This window comes from Pogoniulus pusillus, chromosome 21 (assembly GCF_015220805.1).
Source record: "Pogoniulus pusillus isolate bPogPus1 chromosome 21, bPogPus1.pri, whole genome shotgun sequence".
NCBI lineage: Eukaryota > Metazoa > Chordata > Aves > Piciformes > Lybiidae > Pogoniulus > Pogoniulus pusillus.
In genome coordinates, this window is record NC_087284.1 from 1,105,076 (window position 1) to 1,129,762 (window position 24,687).

General features: G+C 46.8%; 1 protein-coding gene across 12 annotated transcripts in view; it reads right to left on the reverse strand.

Moving 5' to 3' along the window:
- The window catches only part of FHOD3 (formin homology 2 domain containing 3), a 415,781-nt gene that overhangs the window by 90,270 nt on the left and 300,824 nt on the right, over window positions 1-24,687 (reverse strand). For 10 of the 12 annotated variants that reach the window (XM_064160770.1, XM_064160768.1, XM_064160769.1 and 7 more), the window contains 3 exons: window positions 15,065-15,199; window positions 10,790-10,840; window positions 2,657-2,868 (listed from right to left, as the gene is read on the reverse strand). In XM_064160770.1, coding sequence (XP_064016840.1) covers window positions 2,657-2,868; window positions 10,790-10,840; window positions 15,065-15,199 — 398 coding nt within the window. The remainder of the gene's footprint in view (window positions 1-2,656; window positions 2,869-10,789; window positions 10,841-15,064; window positions 15,200-24,687) is intronic. The other 2 variants (XM_064160772.1, XM_064160763.1) reach the window with 1 other exon arrangement.

Here is a 24,687-nt window from a genome sequence, read left to right on the forward strand (position 1 = left end):
TGTTGAATCTCATGAAGTTCACCTGTGCCCACCTCTCCGGCTTGTCCACGTCCTTCTGGATGCAAGCCTGTCTGTCCAGCTTATCAGCAGCACCATTCAGTTTGGTATCATCTGCAAACCTGCTGATGGTGCACTCAATCCCACTGGTTATAGCATTGACAAAAACATTAAACAGCACAAGTCCCAGCACGGACCTCTGAGGGACACCAAATCGTCACTGCTCTCCAGCTGGGCTTGGAGCCACCAGCTGCTACCCTCTGGGTGCAATGATCCAGCCAATTCCTTATCCACTGAATAGTCCACCCAGCAAACCCATATCTCTCCATCTTGGTCAGTAGGATGTTGTGGGAGACAGTGTCAAAGGCCTTGCAGAAGTCCAGATAGATCCCATCCACAGGTCACCCCTTGTCCACTGATGCAGTTGCTCTGTCATAAAAAGCAAGAATCCAGGCCCCTGTGCTGGTGCTGTCTTGGCCTGCAGCTGCCCTTGGCTTGAAGTTTACACTGCCCCATGCACACGTTCTTTCTTGCATTCAACTTGTCAGGCTTGCAGGTGATGCCCTCTGCTACCTACTGCTGTTGTCAGGAGCTGGAAGCCCTTGCCACTGTGGTGTTTGCTGCACTCTGGCTGCCTGAAGCTGCTCTGTACCCCTGTGCACCTGCTCTAAATGGATTCTCCAAATGGGCTCTGCTGATCCACTGCAGGCAGCATTTTTTTGGGGGTTGTTTTTTTCTAATGCTTCCAGGAGAAATATGTTAAAATAATCATAAAAGAGATGCTTGCTCCCTGGATGGTGGAAAAATCCAGATTATTTGCTCTGAAAGCAGAATTGCATCTGGCTGTTTCTGAATAGCAGTGGTACAAGAAAATACTTTTTGTTAACATTTAAATGATTCCACTGAGACTTTTTAAAAGTGTCAGACAAGAAAACTGGGAATATAACTGGGAAAATAGATTCTACAAGAATAATCAAGAAGATGGGCTGCCCAGGGAGGTGGTGGAGTCGCTGTCCCTAGAGGTGTTGAAGCAAAGCCTGGACAAGACACTTAGTGCCATGGTCTGGTTGATTGGCTAGGGCTGGGTGCTAGGTTGGACTGGATGAGCTTGGAGGTCTCTTCCAACCTGCTTGATTCTATGATTCTATGATTCTATAACTGCAGCACAATATGAACAACAGCTGAATCATAGAATCAGTCAGGGTTGGAAGGGACCACAAGGATCAGCCAGTTCCAAACCCCTGCCATGCCCAGGGACACCCTACCCTAGAGCAGGCTGCACACAGCCTCAGCCAGCCTGGCCTTAAACACCTCCAGCCATGGGGCCCCAACCACCTCCCTGGGCAACCCATTCCAGCCTCTCACCACTCTCATGCTCAACAGCTTCCTCCTCACCTCCAGTCTGACTCTCCCCACCTCCATCTTTGCTCCATTCCCCCCAGTCCTGGCACTTCCTGAGAGACTAAAAAGTCCCTCCCCAGCTTTTTTGTAGGCCCCCTTCAGATCCTGGAAGGCCACACCTGGGAGCCTCCTCTTCTCCAGACACAACAGCCCCAACTCTTTCAGTCTGTGCTCACAGCAGAGCTGCTGCAGCCTCTGAGCATCCTCCTGGCCCTGCTCTGGACATGCTCCAGCATCTCCACATCCCTCTTGTAATAGGTAGATAAACCTAAATTAAATACACTTCACCTACTTAGTATTGTATGGATAAATGTATGGAACATTCAATATTAGTAACTGTTTTCCTTACATTTCCTCCATTTATAGCATGCTCTCAGCCACAGCACTCAATGAAACCAAGCAGTGCAAGTTACAAATGCATTAATTACCAACAGCCTCTAGGAAGAAAGAAAAGAACCGAAACGGAACTCTGGCAAGAATTCACCCTCAACGTGCATTCTATCCCACAGTGTTAATACATCATGTGGCACAAATATAAATCTCTGTGGTGGGTGATTTATTTGGGGCTGAAAGTGGGATGCATGATGCAAGCAGCAGAGTGATGTGCACACACAAAAACCACTGCTCTGCAGGCCAGTAACGTATATGACAGCAAACTAACCATGCAAGTGCTAATTGTACCTTCCATTTTACTAATTGTCTGTGATCTCTTTGAACTTATTTACTACTTGTGGTACAATTTTAAGAGTTGGTGTTAAAAATAACCAACACACCTTCCCTGCCTTCACTTCAAGACCTTTTCTGTTTGTCCCATTCAGGCTGTGCTCTGTTGGAAGATTATTATAAACTTGGCATTCACCTATTGCACTTCTTTCAGAGAATGCACTGAAGCAAAATCTGTTGGCAGGAGTACTGCTGGTTTAGTATTCAGTAACTTCTAACATGCAAGGAACATGATGCTAAAGTTAAGATTCTCTGTATGCTGCATTTCCCAATTATTCCATTCTAATAGCAACAAACAATGATTACACAAATCACAGCAACAAGCAGCAATATGTTTTTTGCTTGAGTAGACCAGAAGATTTCCAAAGCTATGCAAAAAAGAAAAGAGGAAATTTAGGAAGACAGCATGAAACAATATAAAAAAGACATCTGGCAGCTCAGAGTTTATATTCCTGCACTCATGCATCAAAACTCGCTTCTAGCCTGAGAGAAACTGCTAAAACCACTCTTCTTTCCCGTCCTTATTCTTACTTACCTTCTGAGGGCTGACTCCCAAAAGGAGTGGAAGGGGTCTTCAGCTCTTCCTGGGACTCTGTGCGTGCTAGACTGATGCACTTGGGTACAGGTGAGGATGGGGCTGAAGCAGATAGCAGGTTCAGGGACAGATCGCTTCTGCCTCGGCTTACGCTTCGACTTTTTAGCTCCTTCTCATATTCCTCTGCTGCCAACCTCTCCAAGTATTTGTATCTGAAAGTTAAATTCCAGAGGGTTTCCGTAAAGAAAAAGAAGTCTGTGGCTGGTTCACCTGCAGAGAATGAGCTGACTGCCTGACACACGGGGTACAGCACCAAGATACCTGCCTGCTTGATCTGCCCTGAAATGCACACCAAAGCAAGGACTATAGCCTGGAAAGGGTGAAATTGCTCATGACCAAGCAAAGGCAAACCCCGGCACGTTAGCGTCGTTAGCCACAGCACTGTGCCTGCCTTCTTTTGGAAGCATTTGTCTGTCCTCTTTTTCACTCTCCTCCTTCTCCTCCTCCCAGCCTTCCCTCCCACAAAACTAAAACAGGAGGGAAAAAAAAGTCCAGACAAATCCCGCCTCCCCCCCAGCCCAGCAACCATCCAAAGCCAGAGTCTCTGAATACTGATGCAAATAGCTAAATCCTGAGACTTGCTGCAAGGACAGGAAAATGGTTTAGCGCAGCAGAGAAAAACAGAGCTCCCTGAAAACAATACCAATAAGAAATGTTTGGACTGACTATCCACAGTCTCTGAACCTGCTTCTATTGGCTCCGAGAGCAACATGCTGGAATTCACTTTGTTCTCTCCACAGTCTACAGTGGAAAGTTTCTTGGATTTTCTTTTTTTTTCTATACTAAAAAATGTCTTTGCTGGACTCAGACATCCCATATCTTGGACCTGACGTCACATGTAGTTTATTCATCAAAGTCACTTTAAAAGAACAAAGATACATCTGGTTTGCATTTTAGGCAGCCAGAACTCAGTAACTGTTTATTAAGACCAGCTACCAATCGTATTCTTCATAGTGTGCTTTATACATGTCAACTAAAATAACTTTGAAATATGTGCCTCTTCCAGATGCCTGCTAATTTTATCCATCATTATGTGCTAAGGAATACATTCGTGAACACAGCTGGGTCAGCTCTTAGGCTGCCTTACCCACAAGTGAACTGTTAAACAGGTTAATCAAGACTACTACTTAGGTTTCCGATAAACAGTTTGGTTATCCTCCCATAACTCCACTGCTGCAATCACTTGGGAACAGGAACACCTCTCCTCCCCGCTTCTGCCCCACTCACAGCCCAAATTAGTCCAGAAGTGTGCATCCAAAGCAGGCAGGGTAACAAGCCAGCTGTGTGGTGGCAAACATGCATAGCACATAGGGCAGCCACACACGTGCACATTCACAAACAACCACACAGAGCAGAGAAAGATGTCACTGTAGAGCAGTCCTGCGTCCAGAGGTAACCTGCTTTGCTGCAAACAGCACACTCCTTGTCCTTCATTCCTCCAGAGATAGGCACAGGTTTAGACAAACACTGCAAGACAACACCAAGCTGTGCAGTGCAGCAGCCAGGCTGGAGGGCAAGGATCCATCCAGGGGGACCTGGAAAGGCTGCAGAGGTGGGCACAAGCCAAACTCAGGAGGTTCAACAAGACCAAGTGCAAGGTCCTGCAGCTGGGTGGAGGCAATCCCAAGCACAATCCAGGCTGTGCAGTGAGTGGCTGGAGAGCAGCCCTGAGGAGAGGGACTTGGGGGTGCTGCTGGACAAGAACCTCAACAGGAGCCAGCAGTGTGCACTTGCAGCACAGAAAGCCAAGCAGATCCTGGGCTGCAGCAGGAGAAGTGTGGCCAGCAGGGCCAGGGAGGTGATTCTCCCTCTCTACTCTGCTCTGCTGAGACCCCACCTGGAGTACTGCATCCAGTGCTGGAGCCCCCATTACAAGGGGGACATGGAGATGCTGCAGTGTGTGCAGAGCAGGGCCAGGAGGATGCTCAGAGGGTTGCAGCAGCTCTGCGGTGAGCACAGACTGAAAGAGTTGGGGCTGTGCAGGCTGGAGCAGAGGAGGCTCCCAGGTGACCTTCTTGTGGCCTTCCAGCATCTGAAGGGGGCTACAAAAAGCTGGGGAGGGACTTTTTAGTCTCTCAGGGAGTGGCAGGAGTGGGGGGAATGGAGCAAAGCTGGAGATAGGTAGGTTCAGACTGGATGTGAGGAGGAAGCTGTTGAACAGGAAGGAGAGTGGTGAGAGGCTGGAATGGGTTGCCCAGGGAGGTGGTTGAGGCCCCATGGCTGGAGGTGTTTGAGGCCAGGCTGGCTGAGGCTGTGTGCAGCCTGCTCTAGGGTAGGGTGTCCCAGGGCATGGCAGGGGGTTTGGAACTGGCTGATCTTTGTGGTCCCTTCCAGCCCTGACTGATTCTATGATTCTAAGAAATAGAACCCTACAGCCCCTGGATGAAAGTCTAACAAGCCACACGCTTCTGTGTTTATAGAATAGGAACTGTTTACAGTTCTAACATGAAGCCAATTCTCAAGAACGATTTTTTGCCTTTTCAATAGAGGAGAAGGTCTTTTGCTGGCCTCAGCATAGTGTTTTGCTCACAAAGCCATTCTTTCTTTTAATGTTTTCACCTCTGTATTGAGCTGTACACTTCCCCCCCAAGCAGAGCAGAAGGGCTTCAGCTGCAGAAAGAGCTATTCAAACTGAACGTTTAGCAGGTACAGCCCAGCTGGCTGTTGCAGATGAGGGTTTGCAGTCTGTCAACAGGCCACAACAAAGATAGATCTTCCTCTAATAAGGGAGTGAGCTACAATGCTTTGTTGTCCTCACTTCTTCTCCAGTTCCTTCAACATTTTGACTTTCTTAAATGAGTGCTGCACAACAACCCAGAAAAGCAGAGACTATCATCAAGAGCTATCATCACAGACTATCTCAAATGCCTGTGTTCATTATAGAGCAAAAAAGAAAGGGAACCAGAAGAGCAACTCTCATGGCAGCACATCAGCATAGCTGATAGTTATCAAATGGGAAGCCTAATTAACAGATACAGCAATTTAACCAAGAAATTGAACTCATTCAAGAATCAGCTATTAACACTCCACACTTGATACATGGCATTCAGTTAGGTCATTTCTTGTTTCTGTCCAGTGTCTTAACAATGAATGAATGGCAGCATTTAAATACAGAAGTTCTCATGGAGACCAAAATCTGAAGGAGTAGAAAGGGTGAGTTGTCTTCCCTCTGCTGCTATTAGTTCTTTCACTACAGGATTGACACATTTACTGTGTGCTGGTTTGAGCCTAGCTGGGATATTCTGGTGAGAAGAATTAGATGCTAGGCTGTGCACTGGAAACAGTGGTGATGGCTGCTGCACTCATAGGCTTGCTGAGATGGATAAGAATACAAACATAGATAACAGAGTTGCTCTCTGGCTCTGGCTGTAGGACTTCTTTCCCTAACTTGCTAACTAATTCTTCTGATTCCTAACCCCCCTGGCCAACCCTCCAAACTCACCTTGAACATCAGGCAAAGTCTGGAGTAAAGCAGAGGCATGGGGAGAAGGTGGAAGGGTGGTTGGGAGCCCCTGCTGGGCACTCTGGTTTCTGGGAGGGCTGCTGTGTTTCTGTGTTACTTTTACCTTGTCTATTTCTGTATAGATTGTAAATACCTGCTTGGATCTTGTGCTAAGCTGTAAATATAAAGCCTCATTCTTCAATTTCCAGATTGACTGAGTCTAGGCTGGGTGATTTTCTTAAGTGTGGGAGGGCAGGGAACACCCAAACCATCACACTGTGCATATATTGCCACATTCCTTTAAATCATGGCAACTCGCAGACATCATCATGCCTATGCTGACTCTTTAGTACAAAGAGCCAGAAGTCTGTAGGCATTTGGCACACATTACAAACACTGCATTCCACTTACCATCTTCATGTACATGAAAATATCATTGCAAATTATCTAGGTCTCTAAGCAATGCCCAGAGGGCAATCTGAAATATTTGTACCCCAACAAAGTCACAAGGCAGAGAGTATTTGAGCTGTAAACTACAACAGAGAGGGATCAGGAGCTCACCTTTCTTTGGTTTATTTTTAAATTGCCACTGGAAAATACCCAATTGAGCAACAGAAACCAGGTCTCAAGTCATGGAGCAGCAAAAATACATGAAATGGATGGTCCTGAGCTACTCTCACATCCCTTCAAACTGCAGGAATCTTTCTGCCTCTTACTGAGGCCACCCCGGAGCCACTGGCTAAGCCCCTGCCTGCATCTTGGGGCTAGACTAGAGAGTGACAGGGTGGTACACAGAGTGCTCAAAGAGCTGCTGGAATTTAGACAAACCAGTGCTTTACCTATGGGATCAGTATTCCAGGTGATCCTGCTCTGGCAGGGGGGGCTGGATCAGATGATCCTTCATGGTCCCTTCCAGCCCCTGATATTCTATGATTTTATGACCCTGCATTCTCTTGTTTAAGACAAGTCAACAGGCAACTTGCTGTAGGAAATGGAACTCCTTTTGTGCAAAGGTGATTTTTTTAAACCAGAAGGCAAATATAATGGACTACTGATGCAAACTTCACTTGCAGATGTTTCCTCTGATATTTATGTACTATCAAAGCACTGTACTGTGTTTCCTCACAATGAGGAAGAACTGATAGTTCAGTGTTTCAGTCCAAAAAGACCCCTAAAAAGACACATTCCTAATATCCAGTGAAATTGTCTTAGAGTGCAAAGCACTGATGCTCTGTTGGTGAACACTTCTCCAAATATACCTGTCCTGGGATGCTCCAAATTCCTCTCTTTTCCCTCTCACTCTGTGGGAGAAGAAGGGTACAAAAACCTCTTTTCCCCCACCCAGGCTTGAAGAGGGGCAGCAAAAGGTCCTTACTGCATGTGAGCTGACCTATGTAGTAGCCTGCGCTGAAATCGGGCTGGTGTTGGGCTGTTTTCGTGCCAAGTATAAATGGTAAATGGACACTTTGCCTAGAAAGAGGATAAATAGAGCAGGATTCCCACCCTGAGGGTTTCCACCTTGATAGTTCCTGCCTTGAGAGCCCCCTGCCACTGCGAAGGACAAGTTCCCACCATGACTGGACCGTCCCTGCTTTTGGACGGCTCCCACTTTTTGTGCAGCTCTTGGTTTTCTCCTGTCCCTGCTTTTAGATGGTTCTCCCCACTTGTGCACCCTTTGTGCAAACCTGCAGGCTTGTGAAGTCTGGGGTCCTTTGAGAGAGAGGGGGCAGCATCTGGACTGCCCTCTCTCAGATCCCATCAGTGGCCAACTTCCTGGCTGTCTCCTGGACTGGGGACCCTAGCAGTTTTGGCTCTCCCCTGCTGCTGTGAGGGCAGCTTCATCCCTTGACCATCCCACTTGGGAAGAAGTGCTGGAGACATTTCTGAGTTTGGTAGCTCTGCCACTCACCTAAGGGCTTCTGCAGCGTGGATCTCTATGACTGGATATTGCCTGCAGCCTCAGAAGGCTGCTCCTGCAGAGGAGGCCAGCAAGGGATCACTGCCGAGTGCCTGTCTCACCTCCCTGAGTAGCTTCTCCCTTAATCTTCTGCTCAGCCTGGTCAATAGTGGGGTAAAGCTGTGTTTATAGCTTAGCCTTTGCCATTGCCTGACCTCCTAACCAGCCAAACTTATCTACAGTATCCTTTGTCAGATATTCCTGATCCAACTGAGCCTGCTCATACACTAACCTGATTTTGTATCTAGTTAGGGGGCAAGGTTCCAGGAAAATAAAACAATTCTATTTTGTATATCTCCTGACTCAGCCAAGTTAATTCCCTGCCTCCCTGACAATACCCCAGTTTATTTGGCCTGTTTCTTTACAACTCCAAAATGCTAGAGAGCTCTCTTCTCATTTGTTTGAAAACTTTGTGATGAGCACACTTTCTGTGAAAGGCTTTACTTTGCTACAATCAGTGTGTGATGCTTGTGTGCTCAGATGGGTTTCATTTCAGGAACTGCTTTAAAGTGTTTCTAATTGTGTTGGCTGGAAGGACAAAGGAAAGTCCATCCACGTTTTCTTACTTTGAGATGTCAAAATAATTTGTTTTAGTATTAGCTGCCTCAGGCACAACAGTTCAGAAATCAGCCTGCAGAGTTAATTGTCTCCTATGTGATGATTCCACTGAAAAAAAAACCAAACAGTGAAGCCCAGCCAAACCAAAAATGCAGCTACACAATTTCAGAGGTGGTTGCTTTCATGCTTTGATAACATAATTTCAGTTCTTGACAACCCAAAAGTATCTCTAGAGAGTAACCTCTGCAGGCTAGTAAAAGTGGAATGGATCCAGCCTACATAAGTCTTCATCCGGTTCAGCACTGTTCAGTATTTGTTCAGTAACGGTGACAACTTCCAGGTAAAAACAAGTGCTCCTTTCAGGGTGCAATGACTAGTGGAGGCAGAGATGAAGCTACCAGAAGTCTAAAGTCTTTAGTTGAGTAAATCCTTGAAAAATATGCTTTCTGTATGAGGAAGAGTGTGGACAGTAGGACAAGGGAGGTTATTTTTCCCTTGTACTCAGCACTAGTCAAGTGCTGTGTCCAGTTCTGGGCCACTCAATTCAAGAGAGATATTGAGATACTGGAAGGTGTCCAGAGAAAGGCAATGAAGCTGGGGAGAGGCCCTGTGAGGAGAGGCTGAGGGAGCTGGGGGTGTGCAGCCTGCAGAAGAGGAGGCTCAGGGCAGACCTCTTTGCTGTCTGCAACTACCTGAAGGGAGGCTGTAGCCAGGTGGGGTTGGGCTCTGCTGCCAGGCAAGCAGAAACAGAACAAGGGGACACAGCCTCAAGTTGTGCCGGGGGAGGCCTAGGCTGGATGTTAGAAGGAAGTTGTTGGCAGAGAGAGTGATTGGCATTGGAATGGGCTGCCCAGGGAGGTGGTGGAGTCGCCATCTCTGAAGATGTTGAAGCAAAGCCTGGCTGAGTCACTTAGTGCCATGGTCTGGTTGATTGGGTAGGGCTGGGTGCTAGGTTGTGCTGGCTGAGCTTGGAGCTCTCTTCCAACCTGGTTGACTCTATGACTCTTAAGCACATAGCTCCCACCCTAGTACAGAGCTTGCAAACAATCTAATTGAATTTTAAAATGGAAAAAAAACCACACACCCCAAACCAAAACACCCAAGCCCTCGGTTCCTTTAAATAAAACAATGCCCTAACAATAAACACTGCAATTTCCTTGCCAATATTTAGAGAGACTGGTAAAGGAAACTTGACCCTGAAAGATAAAATATGCTGGGAGTGGATCAGAACTGTTTCCTTCTGCCTGTGACTGTAGTTTTGCAACGCTTGTGATCCCAATTTCCTTTATTCTCAATTGCCTTTCTGATCCTTGTTGATGTTTGAAGAGGGGACAGACTTCAGATTATTTCACTTTTAAAGGGCAGTAAAATAATGACACTCTTACTGAACTGGAGAGGAATACAGAGAAGTGTAGTTAAAGATGTACAAGAAGAACAATACTGAATAGATGACTCCTTAACCCCTCATACAGATACAGGAGACCAGGAAATTCCCCCAAAACCTTCCCCTAACCAAGCTAAACCACAAAACCCCAGTGTCTGTTTTCACACCCCATCACATTGGCTCCCATTCAGCCCAGGCAGGCCTTATTGTGCAGCAAGAATAGTCACCCAGATAAGGCTCCCTCCAGAGAGCCAAAGGAAGGGAGAGAAAAGAGAAAGCTTTGCCTTTGCTGCCTGCTTACAAAGTGATAGCAGGATTATGGAATTGAATGACAAAAATAATGATTTCTGGTGTCCACTTCCTAGACCTCTCTGGTCCTCCTGGAGAACTCTGTGGCCTTCTTAAGGAGACCTGGATCAAGCCGCCAGAACCCTGAAGAAAGCCTGGGACCCAGGCTTATGCAGTTTATAACTATGGGCAAATGTCTGAAGCAAATACAATAAGCTTATTTCCCACACAAGCAGATAAGAAGATAGATCATCAATCATTGTTATGCATTCAACTGCTCTTCATTTATTGCTGGGCTCACAGCTGGATTTCATTCTCCTCTTTAACAAAGCAACACTTCTTATACAAATCGTTTGGGCTGAAAGCGTTTCCTGCATGCAGAGTGAAAGCAGAGTGAAGAAGTGCAAACAGCCAAAGGGAAGGACAGGCACAGTATATACAAACCTCTCTTCTCTTGCATGTCTGAGTTCTTCTCTTTTGTCTAAGTAGTCACGGCTAAAAAGAGAATTGCAGTAAATTGCAGAGGAAACCAGAAGGCAAGCATCAGAAGCATGAGTACAGCAGGAGAAACCAAGAGCAGGAGCAACAAACTGATCAGAACCAATGGAGGCTGGCATTGGCAAAAAGCCACAGTTCATCTTTTGGTAAGAAAGGGTGGAAAGTGCGTGCACGCTTGTCCACGCACGTGTCAGAGGTAGTGTACGCCAAATATGTAGTTTGGAAAGTCATTTCAACCAGTTATAAAAAAATCCTCAAAAGTGAAGAACCTTAAGCACCTCTGAACGTTGCATCTGTAATTAGAACCCACGGCAGCAGCTAAGAAACCACTCCTCATTTGTTTCACCTAGAATGCGCCGACACAGCGCCAGTGGCATCCAGCGAGCTAGGCCAAAGCAGGATGCATACCTTAGCGGCTCGCTCAGATACTTTTCCTTAGTATGTTCCAGTTGGCCATGGCTGAAAATGGTGCAGTAACCTGGAATTACTGAGTACAACAACTCGTCACTTTTAGATGGCACTGGTAGGACCATTGGGCAGGTAACGACCATTGCCCCCTGTAGTGTTTTTAGAGCTGACACTCTGGTTTCATTGGAATATTTAAATACAGAACTGCATCAGATGCAGAAGAACAAGAGCAAGAAAAACATAGATCATTTGTTTGCTGGACTAGCATAAATCTCCACTATAAACAATTTTCTTCCCCTCGCCTTTCTGTCTCCTGCTTTGCTCCTGCTCTTCTCTCCTCTGTGCTGACTGATGTCTACATTAACCTTTGCTGAGTAGGTAACAGTTGGGGCCTTTCTGGGGAGGAAGAAGAAGGTGGCAGTTGTCCTCTTCTGAGCTTTGTCCAGGAGGATTTTGTGTTATTTCCAAATTGTAAATAATTGTAGTTCTTTGCAAAAATATTCTTGTATGTAGATATTGTATTATATGTTTTTAGATTTTACCTTGCTGTAAATACATAGTTGCATTTGTTTCCAAGCCTTCTGAGCTAGTCTGCAGCAGCAGCAGATAGTAGCTGAACATGAGCCAGCAGTGTGCCCTGGTGGCCAAGAGAGCCAATGGCATCCTGGCCTGGATCAGGAGCAGTGTGGTCAGTAGGAAAAGGGAGGTTCTTCTTCCCCTGTACTCAACACTGGTCAGGCCAAACCTTGAGTGCTGTGTCCATTTCTGGGCTCCTCCATTCAAGAGAGGCGTTGAGGTGCTGGAACCTCAACCTGTGTCCAGAGAAGGGCAACAAAGCTGCTGAAAGGCCTGGAGCACAGCCCTGTGTTCCTGTGTTATGTAAGGAGTTGTGGGAGGATAGCTGAGATACAGGATAGTTTGTACCTGAAGCTCAGGGTGAAGAACAATGAGGTACTGGTAGGTTGAAAATTACCTCCAAATCATAGAATCATAGAATCAGCCAGGTTGGAAGAGACCTTCAAGCTCATCCAGCCCAACCTAGCACCCAGCCATAGCAAATCAGCCAGACCATGGCACTAAGTGCCTCAGCCAGCCTTGGCTTCAACACCTCCAGGGATGACGACTCCACCACCTCCCTGGGCAGCCCATTCCAATGCCAATCACTCTCTCTGCCAACAACTTCCTCCTAACATCCAGCCTAGACATCCCCTGCCACAACTTGAGGCTGTGTCCCCTTGTTCTGTTGCTGGGTGCCTGGCAGAAAAGCCCAACCCCACCTGGCTACAGCCTCCCTGCAGGCAGCTGCAGACAGCAATGAGCTCTGCCCTGAGCCTCCTCTTCTGCAGGCTGCACACCCCCAGCTCCCTCAGCTCCTCCTCACAGGGCTGTGCTCCAGGCCCCTCACCAGTTTCTTCATCCTTCTCTGGACACACTCCAGTACCTCTTGAATTGAGGAGCCCAGAACTGGACACAGCACTCAAGATGTGGCCTGAACAGTGCTGAGTACAAGGGAAGAATATCCTCCCTTGTCCTGCTGGCCTTGTAATGAGAAGAATGTTTATTATGTAAAGCATTCCTTTTACCAGCAATAGTCTGAGAGGCTTTTTAACACCTCTATTAACATGAAGCTCTTTCACAACTGCTCATGCTTTCCTTTCAGTTATCCTCCATTTGTCAACAATGGTGCCAGAACCTAGTGCAATGTTCTCGAGGCAGAGCTGGAAAGAATGAGATAACAAATGAGTCATGATGGCAAAGCCAGTACTGCTCACAAGTTTAAAGGCTGTGAATCCCAAGTGCTATTTTTAATAAGGTTACATCTCCAGAGGCTGGGTTTGTAGCCAGACTGATGATGTGACAATATGACCTCAAGAACTCTTACAAAAGTGCCCTCCTCCTACCAGCCAGCTTTAACTGACTGTGGGATGCTGTCTATCTGAGAAGTTCAGTGACCTTGGAGACCCTCTGCTCAGACAGAAGTTTAATTTCTGGATGACCAGAGAACTCAAATGTAGAAGAAGAAAACTATTGGGCATTGAAAAATTGTCATCTTAAATAAGATGACAATTAGTTAATTAATTACATTTGCAACCCAATCATGACGTTTAGTTAACCTGTTTCTGGTGCTGGAGTGATGGGATGGAGGTTTGTATTTTTAAGCAAATGCTCTTCTGACAGTCAGGCAGCTCTGTTAGTGCCAGAAGAACTATTGTAGCCAGCCTCTAATGAAATGTGCAGAGCTGTTGCTCAAACATGTCAAGTTGCCAAATGTCCTGGTGGCTTCTTTGGTCTGGACATTTCCTTGCTGAAAGATCACATTAGCTGTCTACAGCAGCCTGCTGCAACCTGCTGATACCACTTAGAGGAAGAGTTTTTGGAAGTGGTTTGAAGATTGAAACCTGATTGTTTCTGTTCCAGGAGAACTTGGCCAGCTGCTGGATGCCAAAGATCCTTTTATAATGCTCTTCCACCTTCCCTCTGCTTCTTCTTTTCTACTCAACCAGCTGTCTTTTGGAGCCAGGAAGAGTATCTCAACCAAAGAACCAGCCAACCACTAGTAAGTTACTCCTTTTATCCAAATTCACTATGACACAAATCATTTCCACTTCCTATTAAATACTTGATCACAGAGCAAACAATCTTGCATACTAACAGAGAAGCTCCCATGAAACCCAGTACCACCTTTTCCACACCAGATCTAAGGCATTTATGCTGCTGTTCTTTAGATCAGTTCACTGTACCTTCCAACTGCTAAAAAGATGTTTCTTTTTCACTGCTGTGTATGAGGTAACAAAAGGGTTTGTTAATGTACACTCTTTAGACAGCAGGCAAACCTGAGAGCAATAAACCTGCTCAGACTGGCTGTGAGGAGGAAGTTGTTGAGCATGAGAATGGTGAGAGGCTGGACTGGGTTGCCCAGGGAGGTGGTTGAGGCCCCATGGCTGGAGGTGTTTGAGGCCAGGCTGGCTGAGGCTGTGAGCAGCCTGCTCTAGGGTAGGGTGTCCCTGAGCATGGCAGGGGGGGTTGGAATTAGATGATCCTTGTGGTCCCTTCCAACCCTGACTAACTCTATGATTCTGATTCTGTGATTCTATTCTGTGAAACCACTTCAGATATGAGCTTTTATCCATCCTGAGCCCAATGCATCTTTGCTAATGCCTGTGCTGGAATTTCCAGGCATGGATTTAACAGGGCGACAGAGCTTGCCTCTTCCTAGCCTCAGGCAGCATACTCTGAGCCCCCACAGCACACATATTCTCAGATGTGAAAACAGAAGACCCCATACTCAGCTGGGGCTTTGTCTGGCCACAGTTTGAGCAGTAATTTGGATGATTACTTTCTATCAGTTGCTGTTTCCAGAAGGAAGAGAGGTATTCAGAAAAGCAGGAAAAAGGAATTCTAAAACCCACTATCACAGCTCCTGAGACAGCAAAACATTGATTTTGAAGAACAGAAATACAAAAAGATGTCTTAGTGCCCTCTCTTCCCTTCTTGATACTTTTCTCCCAGTGCTTCATCTTCAAACCCCAAGCTTAACTGAGACAGATGCTATGAGGAGCATATTAGCAGGTAAAACCCCACAGCTACCCAAACAGTACAAGTGGCAATCCATAGCTGTCTTCTCAAAAATGGTGCTTCATGAAATGGCAAAATCCATCTCCAGGTGTTTAGTAGATCAGTTCTTCAGATCAAGAGAGGTAACTTAAGAGACAGGCAAGACTACTCATTAATTATTTTGCAGTTGAATGTCTCAATGAATTGCAAATCAACCACACACAAAAGCAACAGACTGAGAACAGATTTGGTTCCTACTTGAATTTGTTTCTTTCTTCACGTTCTATCCTTTGCAACCTCTCTTCTCTCTCCTGACGCCGTCTTTCTCTTTCTGCTGCCAAAGACTCCTGGTGCTGCCGAAAAGATGACGTGAGGAGACCACCCAAAGCTGGCCTGTAGAGAAGGAAGGTCAGATCTGTCAGTGTCACTTTTATTGATTACCCTGGCAAAAAATGAGCAGCAAGCATTCAGCTAGTGACATAATCCCAACCAAGGAATAGCATGTCAAGATATATGTATGGAGGCCTCAAAGAACTAAATGCCTCATAAATTGATTTTAGTTACTGTGATGAGCTTAAAAATGACACTGTGCTGGTTTGAGCCGAGCTGGGATATTTCAGTGAGAGGAATTAGATGCTAGGCTGTGAAAAGAAAACAGTGGTGATGGCTGCTGCACTCATAGGCTTGCTGAGATGGATAAAAACAAGAACACAAACAGAGATAACAGAGTTGCTCTCTGTCTCTGGGGCTGCATGAACTTCTCCCTCTAACCTGCCGTCTGTGTGACTAATCCATCTTCTTCCTAACCCCCCCCGACTGACCCTCCAAACTCATCTTGCACTTAAGGCAAAGTCTGGGGTAAGGTAGAGGGGTGGGGAGAAGGTGGAAGGGTGGTTGGGAGCCCTTCCCGGGGACTCTGGTTTCTGGGAGGGCTGTCGTGTTTCTGTATTACTTTTACCTTGTCTACCTGTGTCTAAAGCTGCATAGATTGCAAATATCTGCTTGGATCTTGTGCTAAGCTGTAAATATAAAGCATCATTCAATGTCCAGATTTGGCTGAGTCTTATCTGGGTGATTTTCACAAGTGTAGGGGGGCAGGGAACACCCCAACCATCACAGACACATAGGGTAGGCTTCTTAAACTGCCAAGTTTCTGAAGCACAAAGCAAGTACTGTAAGAACTCTTCAGTCTATTTCACTGCAATATTGCATACTTTTTTTATTTTTTTGTAAACTCTAAAACCTGTTAACTGAAAAGCTGAATCCTGTAAGGAATTGTTGATATTTTCAGGAATACTTTTCAAACATGTTAGGTAATGATGTTAAAAACGTATGTCACATACACCCGGGATTCCCTTATAGAGAAAGACAAAAGCTGCCAGGGCTGTCCTCTAGGCTGCAAACGCCCATTGGTTCCTTGCTGCATGTGCTGCATTCTTGGGAACTCTTTGTCTGACCTCTCTTAAAAGTTCTTAACAGATGGGCATATCATGTCCATCTACTGCCTAAATACCCCTGCAGAGAAAAGCTTCTCTGCTCTCTAGCCTAAATACTCTTGTTTGTGGGTTTTTTTGGCTGTTTAAATACATTCATTCTTGTTCTGTCCGCAGTGAACAAAAAGAGCAGTTTGCTACCACTGGCTATACGGCTAAGCAAGAACTAGTCCAAAAGAAAGCTTATCCCCAGTCCTCTGACCAGATCTAAACATTTCATGCTATACAGTGCCAGCATTGCACCCCAGAGTTGAATAATTGTTCTCCAATAATCTCCTTTATTGCTGTGATACAGTGACTTATGTGCCAACTCGGGAGAGGTGTGCACAGCTGGCTTAGTTAAGATCGGTACATGTGGAAGGCACAGATAGGCTTAAGGCTATGTGTGAGGTACACGTAGGTTAAACTCATATAAACTACTTGTAGGGTCAGCCTCCTGTGGCCAGCAGATCCTGCCTCCTGCAGCTGCATGTGGGGAGTTGTTTTCACCGTCTTAGTTCCTGCCTCCGGGATGGGCGCAAGGACACTCCGCAGCATGGGTTGCTCATGGTTATCAATTCATCTCCTCTGTTAGCAAGAAATCCATCCACACTACAGTTACCATAGCAAAGGCAGCTCAGTATCCCCACCAGCAGTGCATACCAAACTTCTAGCTGTTGAGGAAACTGTTAAGGTGCATGAGGTGAGTATATGCCCACGTGAAAAAGCCAGGGCGTTGGTTTTTTTGTGCTCCTTTGTTTGTCATTGTCCTGGAGTCCTGTACCCCTAAATTCCTCTCCTGCCCGGACTTCGGGGGGAAAGGGGAAAAGCCGCCTGGTTTCCCCCCCCCTCGCCTGCCCTGCAGCCGAGAAGGGGGTGGCGACTGCCCCGTGAGTTCCCGCGCTGGAGCCAGGCTGGGATTGGCCGTGCGCTTTCGCGCCTAAAGTGTGGTAACTCTGCCCTTTGTCTAGCGAAGGGTATAAATATTGGGGGTCTTCCCGCCTTTGGGGGTTCCCGCTTTGGATTTTACGTGTGCCTGGACGAGTTCGCTCACTCTCCTGTGCCTGGACTGCGGAGAGACCAAAGGACTTGCCTTGGTGTTAGGCACACCTTTGTCTGCCTAACGACCCTTAACGACTCCTGTAGCCGCTGGAGGAGGAAGACAGACCGCACGAGCCAGCCTGAGTGAGTTATTTGGCTTAGCTTAATTTAGTAAGAAAACCGCTATTAATTAATAGCTAAAGCCTTTTCCAAAAACTGACTTCCAAATATATATAGTCAGATTATTAATGGTATCCTCGTAGAATTCTCATGCAACTTAACCTGTTTATCAAACGAAATTAATCTTTGTATATATAGTTGTGGGGGCGGGTTTTGTAAAAATAAAAAATATCTATTTTTGATAAATTTTCGACTCGGCCACGAATTATTTCTGCCCTCCGCAACATTATGGCGCAGCGAGCAGGGTAGTTCAATCATAGAATTTCTACAAGAAAAGGGATGCCTAATCACAGGGCTTGATTTAATTTGGGCTCAGAAAAATTGTAAAAATCCGGAGAAAATCCTGGAGAAATTAGCTGAGCGCTCAGACCCTGTGATTTCTGAGTCTCCAACGGAGCATTTCTCTGTTGTTCTGGGGTCAGTCGTGACCCAGACTCTGGCCGAATTTGAAAATTATGAAAAAAGAATTCAGGCCTTGGAAAAGGATTTATTAGCCGAAAAAGCTAAATGCCAAAGTATCTGGGAAAGCATGCTGGCGCAGACAAAGAGCCTGACCGCGGCACTGACTGCCCGGATGAAAGAAAGGCTTGTAACGCCTGCAGACACCACCTCTTCGGTCTCCGTGTCTGAATTTGAATGGAGTGATTCGCGGGAATCGGGGAGAAAGGCAGAGAATGCCCCGAGGGGCTCTTCGGGGGAGAGGAGTTCCCCGAAACCAGGCACAAAAGACTCTGCCAGAGACTCAGAGAATTCCTCTGCACATGCCTCTGCGCGGCAGAAAGCCTCAAAGCCACGCAGAAAGCGCAGGTCCCGACCGGACTCTCCCGTAGCTAGCGGAGAAGAGAGCTCCGGTGAGGAGGGCGCCGCGGTGCACAAGCACGTGTTGCCTGTGATCAGGATTGAGTCCGTGAAGGGCAGGAAAGGCGCTGCAGGGACCTCCGTGATCAAAAAACAGTTCACAGACGCACAGCTCAGTGACTTACAAGTCAAATATGCGAGAGATCCTGGGGACTCAGTCGCTGACTATGTGTATAGAGTGTCCCGAGCCGGTGGGGACCGGGTCCTTCTAGACTCGCAGGAAGCTGCTGGAGACTGGGGGGACGATGTGTTCCTGACACGTGAACCCGAGGGGACACACAGCCTCACCGCCCGGATAGCATACTGGGCAAGCAGTGTCCGTCCAGCCTACCGGGGGGAGCCGACGGAACTAAAGGTCACCAGCTCCTCTGAGCTCATCACTGCTCTCCGCAGACTTGCCTGTGTCCAGGCTATCTATGATAAGGGACATTACGATTGCCCGTTTTATGCCCCTGTGGACCCGGAGAGACTGCACCCTATTATGAAAGGTTTGCCAGCAACTCTGCAAATCCAAGTAATGAAGAACGTTGAGAAAATTGAACGTGTGCTTGGAGAAAATGCAGAGAACGATGGTGCTAAAGAGCACGTAATGACTTGGGCTGAACTGTTAACTGACTTGAATGCCCACGGGCTGCAGTTTGGGTTTGGGTCTCCTGAAGGAAAAGGGGCTGGGGAGAGACAGTCTCGTGCTTCTCCCCCAGAAAATCCCAGGACTCTGCGCAGGCAGGTCCGGCCAGTGCAGGACTGCCCCCCCAGGGGGACCGGTCCTTCAGGCTTCTCCCCGAGGGGAAGGGGCAGAGACCCACAGAGTGACTGGAGACCCAGAGAAAAGAACAGCTGGTATAGACAAGCCCTGACTTTAGGGGTACCAAAGACTGTTTTAAGGCAGCTGGCAGACTGGCAGCTGAAGGATCTAGTGCGGTGCCTTCAGAAATCGGCTGCAAAATCCAGAGGCAGCCGTGAGAAACCCAGGGCCAGCGGCTCGCCCAGCGGTGGCTCCCGTAGCGGCTCGCCCAGAAGCGGCAGCCCCCCCGCTGGGAACTGCAGCTCGTCCCCAGACAGAAAGGTTAACCCTTTCTCGTCTCCCACACGGGAGGCAAAACACTGAATTAGTGTAATAGTGGCTCGGCAGCTTTTAATGGTCAGCAGTCACGGGGAGAGCTACAGAAGCCCCCAGAATAAAGACCTGCTGCCTAGGTGAGCCACGTGGTCACTGACCACCTGCCCCAGTACAAAAGGCCAACCTATAGGGGTAGTGCCAATGGCATGGGGTAAACCCAGAGGCTTATATGCCTGGGAAGCCCTAGATGCAAATGGAAAAGGCCACCGGATCATTACACGGTGGATCGTCCCCAACTATTAATTGCTAAGCCTGGCCTTTATAGGCCGAGGCGGATTTTGTCTCCTTACAGGTTAAGGTCGAGGCAGAGGACCAGTTCCTGACCACCTGACCAGCACCTGGGAAGGGGAGAGCCAGCTACACGAGAGACGGAGTCATATCACCGGGGTGGCCAGTAGATGATGGCATCTGGACCCACGGACTGTGACCTCCAGCCATGGACTCAGAGCATCTAAGGCTCTGCCATGAACTTGGTTGCTCTACCAGGAACAAAGCAATCTTCAAATTGACTGTGTAGCTTTATTAATACTGTTTGGGCTATTGTTAAACCTTGTTAAGTATTGTTAAATATTGTTGGGGCGATTAATGTATTACCTATTGTTAATGTTGGAAAAGGCTAAGCCATATATATATATTAATAGGTTCCTAAATTGAAGGGGGATCACTTCTCACTCAAGTTCTAGACAAAGATGCTCATTACCACCGGGGTGGGATGTCCTGGAGTCCTGTACCCCTAAATTCCTCTCCTGCCCGGACTTCGGGGGGAAAGGGGAAAAGCCGCCTGGTTTCCCCCCCCCTCGCCTGCCCTGCAGCCGAGAAGGGGGTGGCGACTGCCCCGTGAGTTCCCGCGCTGGAGCCAGGCTGGGATTGGCCGTGCGCTTTCGCGCCTAAAGTGTGGTAACTCTGCCCTTTGTCTAGCGAAGGGTATAAATATTGGGGGTCTTCCCGCCTTTGGGGGTTCCCGCTTTGGATTTTACGTGTGCCTGGACGAGTTCGCTCACTCTCCTGTGCCTGGACTGCGGAGAGACCAAAGGACTTGCCTTGGTGTTAGGCACACCTTTGTCTGCCTAACGACCCTTAACGACCCTTAACGACTCCTGTAGCCGCTGGAGGAGGAAGACAGACCGCACGAGCCAGCCTGAGTGAGTTATTTGGCTTAGCTTAATTTAGTAAGAAAACCGCTATTAATTAATAGCTAAAGCCTTTTCCAAAAACTGACTTCCAAATATATATAGTCAGATTATTAATGGTATCCTCGTAGAATTCTCATGCAACTTAACCTGTTTATCAAACGAAATTAATCTTTGTATATATAGTTGTGGGGGCGGGTTTTGTAAAAATAAAAAATATCTATTTTTGATAAATTTTCGACTCGGCCACGAATTATTTCTGCCCTCTGCAACAGTCATAAATGACAGTTCCTAAAATAAAGACTTCTACTTTTTTCTTTGAGGTGAAACACCTACAGCTGGATCAGTGCCATCTTAAACACAAACGTAGGCTGGGTAAGGAATGGCTCATCTGCAGTCTTGGGAAGGAGGACCTTGGAGAGTCAACCGAGGAAAAGCTAAACATGAAGCACTTGCAGCCCAGTCGAGCAGCTGTATCCTGGGCTGCATCAAAAGAAGTGTGGTCAGCAGGATGAGGGAAGGGATTCTCCCCCTTTGCCCTCATAAGACTTCATCTGGAGTACTATGTCCAGTTCTGGTGCCCCCAGCATAAGAAGGACATCGAACTGCTGGAGTGGATCCAGAGGAGGGCCATGAAGATGATCAAAGAGCTGCAGCAACTCCTGTATGCCAACAGGCTGAAAAACTTGAGGCTGGTCGGCACGGAGAAAAGAAGGCTTCAGGCAGACCTTACAGCCTTCTAGGACTTGAAAAAGGCCTACAAGAAGCCCAGGAGGGGACTTTTTACAAGAGCTTGTTGTGATAGGAGAAGAGGGAACGAATTTCATCTTGAAGAGGGAAGGTTTACACTAGATGTTAGGAAGAAATTCTTTAGAGTAAGGGTGATAAGACATTGGAACAAGTTGCCCATGGATGTCATGGATGACCCCTTCCTGGAGGTGTCCAAGGCCAGGCTGGATGAGGCCTTGAGCAATCTGGTCTAGGGAAAGGTGTCCCTGCCAATGCCAGGGAGGTTGGAACGATATGATCTTTAAAGTCCCTTCCAACCCAAACCACTTTATGAATCTATGAAACAGCTTTCAGCACCAAACGCACATTGAAGAAATTATGTTTATACTCACTTATAGTTTGGCCTTGACATCAAGGTTTTGTTTTGTTTCACAGCAAGTACTTTTTGGCTAGGAGAGTAGCCCTCTCCCACCTTTCCCCTAATGTGGTAGTAGTAGTACCACCACCCTCACACATGGCAATAAAACAAATGTTTTTCGTTCTGTCTCTTAGAGAGGAAAAATCTGTACTTTACAGAGTACATTTCTGCAGATGCAAAGGTATCCACCCCAGTTGTATTTGACTGATAACACTGGAAAAGGCATAAGGCACGCAGAGCGATTTCTGGGCACTGTTGCAATGCAAGTTTTGCAGTTGAAAGCATTAGTGAGAGCAGCACAATATTGCCTTTTCTGAAAGGAACCTAAACCTTAAGGAATGTTTCCAAACCAGCAATATAAACCTGGATAAATGTTAATTATTTTTAAGAATGTCCTGGAGTCCTGTATACTCCTAAATTCCTCTCCCTCTGTGGCTTGAATGGGAGAGGAAAAGCTGCCTGTTTCCCGCCCCCCTGCCTTGCCCTGCAGGTGTGAAGGGGGTGAGCAAGGGGCCCCTCTGGCACGAGGGGTGCCCGTGCAGTGCCCGCGCTGGAATCGGGCTGGGATTGGCTGTGGTCTTTGCGCCCAGGCAGTGGTAACTCTGCTCTGTGTCTAGGGAGGGTACAAATATTGGGGGACTTCCTGCCTTTGGGGTTCCCACCTTGGATTCGTTCCTGCCTGAGCGTTCCTGCCTGCCTGAGACTTCTCCCCCCCTCTCACCTTGCCTGGATACAGAAAGAGCCCAACGCTCCAAAGGACTGCTCACCCATTAACGTCCTTTGTGCAGACCTTAACAACCCTTAGCGACTCTTCTACGGCATCAGAAGAGAGCGAGAGCACAGCCGCGGGAGCAAGCCAGCCTGATCGTGAGTTATTTTGGCTCAGCTTTATTACTAAGTGGGAAACACTATTCAATTAATAGCTAAAGCCTTTTCCACCTTCTGACTTCCAAAATAGATTATCGATGGCATCCTGCAGATCTTCTCAAAGGAACTGAATCTGGTCATTAAAACTAAATTAATTTCTGTATACAGTTTTGGGGTGGGCTTTTGGGAAAATAAAATAACTCTATTTCTGTGTAAAATTCCTGCCTCAGCCACATTAATTCCCTGCCTCCACAACAAAGAACTCCAACCGTTTCTCTTATTACAGACGTCTGGCTGCATGATGTAGACATTTAGCATAATGGCACCACTTCGACAGCGAAATAGGTGCAAAAGAAGATGGAAACATCATTGCAAAATGTGTCTTTTGTGATTGTCTATATGTGCAAGCAGGAACACCATGAAACACAATAGTCCATTTCAGTCCCACTGGCAGCAGGGCAGTAGGACTATCATTTCAAAAATGTCAATAAATTGAATTTCAATATGTCATATCCCTCATGCATAAACATTACTTCAGATAGCATAAAACTTGATACTCTGTGACCCTCCCTGCTGGCACTCCTCCAAAGCTCCGGTATCAATGTTGGATCATGCTCAAACCCATAAAAATCTCTAATATGCCTCAGCACTGAGAAAAAGGGGAAAGAAAATATAGTCTCCAAACCCTGACAGTCAATAATGTCTGCTGAATTTTCTCTTGACTGTATTATGAATTCATTTTAACTTTTGACCTCTCAGTGCACGCTGCAAGAGAAAGCTGTCAGCAGAAACAGCAGCAGCGCTGTACTAAGATGCCAAAGTGAGAGCTCCATCCTTTTGGTAGCACGAAAACCCATGGCAGTAAGTTTGGATCAGTCATCAGAAATTGCACTTGGCAGGGGAGAACTGGACAGTGCCTCCACATGAAGACATCTGGAAATAAACTGGAAGAGACAGTGAAAAGAGGGTCCCTATGAAGTCTGTGCTTCTATCCATTCTGTGTGTTTAGCTTTCTACCTGGCTACCTCAACAGCTCCATTGAAGTCAAAGTAAGTTGTGCCTTAATAAAACCTGAAGGAAATTCAAGGAGAATCATGGGGTGATGGTGACAGACCAAGAGTCTGGCAGGTTGGCGACCTTCAGGTCTAAGCTATTTTGGTACATCACAGTAAATACACATTCTTATCCAAGGGATTACAGGGGAATCACATTGGAGATGCACAGCTTAGTCCTGCAGACAGGCTTCTAACCTGACCGTGGTAGTAAAACTTCTTTGCATGCCAAAACCTCCTTTTTTGGAGGTTTGGTCTAGCACAGTCTGGGTAGCATTGCTCACTTGACTAAAGTCTGCAGATGTATGGTATGAACATCAGCCACACAACCTCAATAAAGGTCAGTTCAGAATATTAACATTAATAAATCATATATTTTATAAAATACCATCTCACACCATTTCATTTCCCCTCTGCAACAGAGATGAACACTTAATATTTAAGGCCCAAGTCCTGTGGATTATAATCTAAGATGCAAAACAGAACAAGAGATATGAGACGTATTTTACCTCTCTTAAGTCTATTTTCTAACAACCTGAAAAGTTGGAGAGTGTATCATAGAATCAGTCAGGGTTGGAAGGGACCACAAGGATCATCTACTTCCAACCCCCACTGCCATGGGCAGGGACACCCTACCCTAGAGCAGGCTGCCCACAGCCTCATCCAGCCTGGCCTTAAACACCTTAGGAAGGTGAACCATATGGCTTGGAGGAATTCCCAACATTAAAGCAGCCTAAGCCCTCCATACAAACATCTTGCATCAAAAAAAAGAGAAGAGTTATTGACATAGGAGACTCCCTTTTGAAGGGAGCAGAAGGCCCAATATGCAGACCTAACCCACTCCAAAGGGAGATCTGCTGTCTACCAGGGGCCCAGGTCAAGGATGTGATAAGAAGACTTCCCTCCCTGGTACAGCCCACAGATTACCACCCATTGCTAACCTTCCAGATAGGCTACAAGGATCTTGGAAGAAAAAAAATTAAAGGCTACAAAGAGAGGCATCAGGGCCTTGGG